Below are 1,577 nucleotides of genomic sequence, written 5' to 3' on the forward strand. Positions count from 1 at the left end.
CAGCAGTTCCACGCTGCCGTGAAGGACAGGACGAAGTGGACTCCGCTTGCGCTGAGGGGCTTCGCTACTGTGAGGCTGATGCGTTCAGTTGCTGCTCGAATGGACAAGGTTGGTGCAAAGCATCTGGCTGATTTCTTCTACACCAATATCATGGTGACTGTGGACGACATGCACTACGGCCCTTTCTACGATGGTGTGGATTGTGGCACAGACGTTGGTGACGTAACGTGTGGTGTGAACTATGGTGCCTCGTCACTCTCTGTGTGGACTCTCTCCCGTGTTGCCGCGCCCGCGTTGCCTGTTTTTTGCTTTACTGGGGAGTTTGGCACCGATGGTAGAAAGGATCATCTGGTGTCTGTGCAGGTCCTTTCCGCCAAGCACTATGGAACAGACGGTGATTCGCGTTCGTGGTCCCTTTTGAACGCTGGACTTCGTGCCTCGCTCTTGAGCCGGAACTATCTTGTGAGTGACGGTGTGCGTGTAAGAATTATTGAAGTGGAGGCACACGCATCGGTTTTCGCCATGGAAGTTGAGGACGCTGTCAGGGTGCACAAGAATCTCCTCACTGTGCTTTCTTTTTACGGTGATGACCAGGTGCGTTATGCCATGCCCGCCCTTGTGAAGCACGGCCTTGTTTCATTTGCTCCTTTCACTGCGTCGAGTTTGATACGCAGATGGAGCCCGAACCTATACTTTGTTCGTGCTGACCCTCTCTCTGAGCTGGTGACCCTCCTTCGCTACAGCGTGAACCGTCTGCGTGTGCGGCGTCTCGGGTTCATGTACCTTCAGGACGTGGGGTTCGGTGACCCTGAGTATCAACTCGCCATGAAATTGATGACACAAATGAGTTCGGAGCCGTGCGGTGTGTTTACTCTGAAGAGCTCTGTGACTGGTGCTGCTGATGATGCCGTCTTCAAAGATGTATGGGAGAAGTTTGCCAATACTCTCCCGCAGGCTGTGATTGTGTTTGGTGCACCAGTCAACGACACCGCGAAGTTTGTTCGAAACATGTTAACAGACGGACGTACCCGCCAAGCACACTTGCTTGGTCCATATGCCTTGCAAGAAACACTTCTGAGTACATGGCGTCAAGCAGTCTCCAGTGGTGTTCCGTTTAAGAGTGGCCAAGTAATCACGACAGGAACTAATCCACTTGCGAAGGACAAGGACTACGAAGCAATCAAACGGTTTCAGAGGGACATGAAGAGGTACCTAAGAGTGAATAAAGACGACTTCAATACCACGGATCACTTTCTCAACAATGACAACGATGGGGAGTTGATGGTTGCTGGGTGGATTGCCGGTGAGGTGTTTTCACAGGCACTTAGTAACCGTAACGATCTCAAAGACAGAGAGACCTTCCGACGCTCACTTTTTAACCAACGGCGGTACGTCGTTGACGACCTTGTGATTGGCGACTTTGGTGGTGAGTGCAGAGGAGCCGCCGTTTCCCAACGGGCTACTTGCCGCTGCAACCAGGGTGGGCGGACGGTGTATATGAAGCGTTTTGTCGAGGGATATCGTGCTGAAGTGGTGAAGGACGGATTATTGACATACTCGGCATCGCAGTGCTACGT

The 1,577-nt window shown here is 52.3% G+C and overlaps 1 protein-coding gene across 1 annotated transcript; it reads left to right on the forward strand.

The window, feature by feature from the left end:
- On the forward strand, positions 1–1,575 carry DQ04_19821000 (receptor-type adenylate cyclase; the record flags this gene model as incomplete). Its single annotated transcript, XM_009317858.1, has 1 exon — positions 1–1,575. A coding segment is annotated over one exon (1,575 nt), but the record flags the coding sequence as incomplete, so codon positions are not given.
- Positions 1,576–1,577: the final 2 nt, after the last annotated feature.

This window comes from Trypanosoma grayi, assembly GCF_000691245.1.
Source record: "Trypanosoma grayi strain ANR4 Tgr_1982_V1, whole genome shotgun sequence".
NCBI classification, from domain to species: Eukaryota; Euglenozoa; class Kinetoplastea; order Trypanosomatida; family Trypanosomatidae; genus Trypanosoma; species Trypanosoma grayi.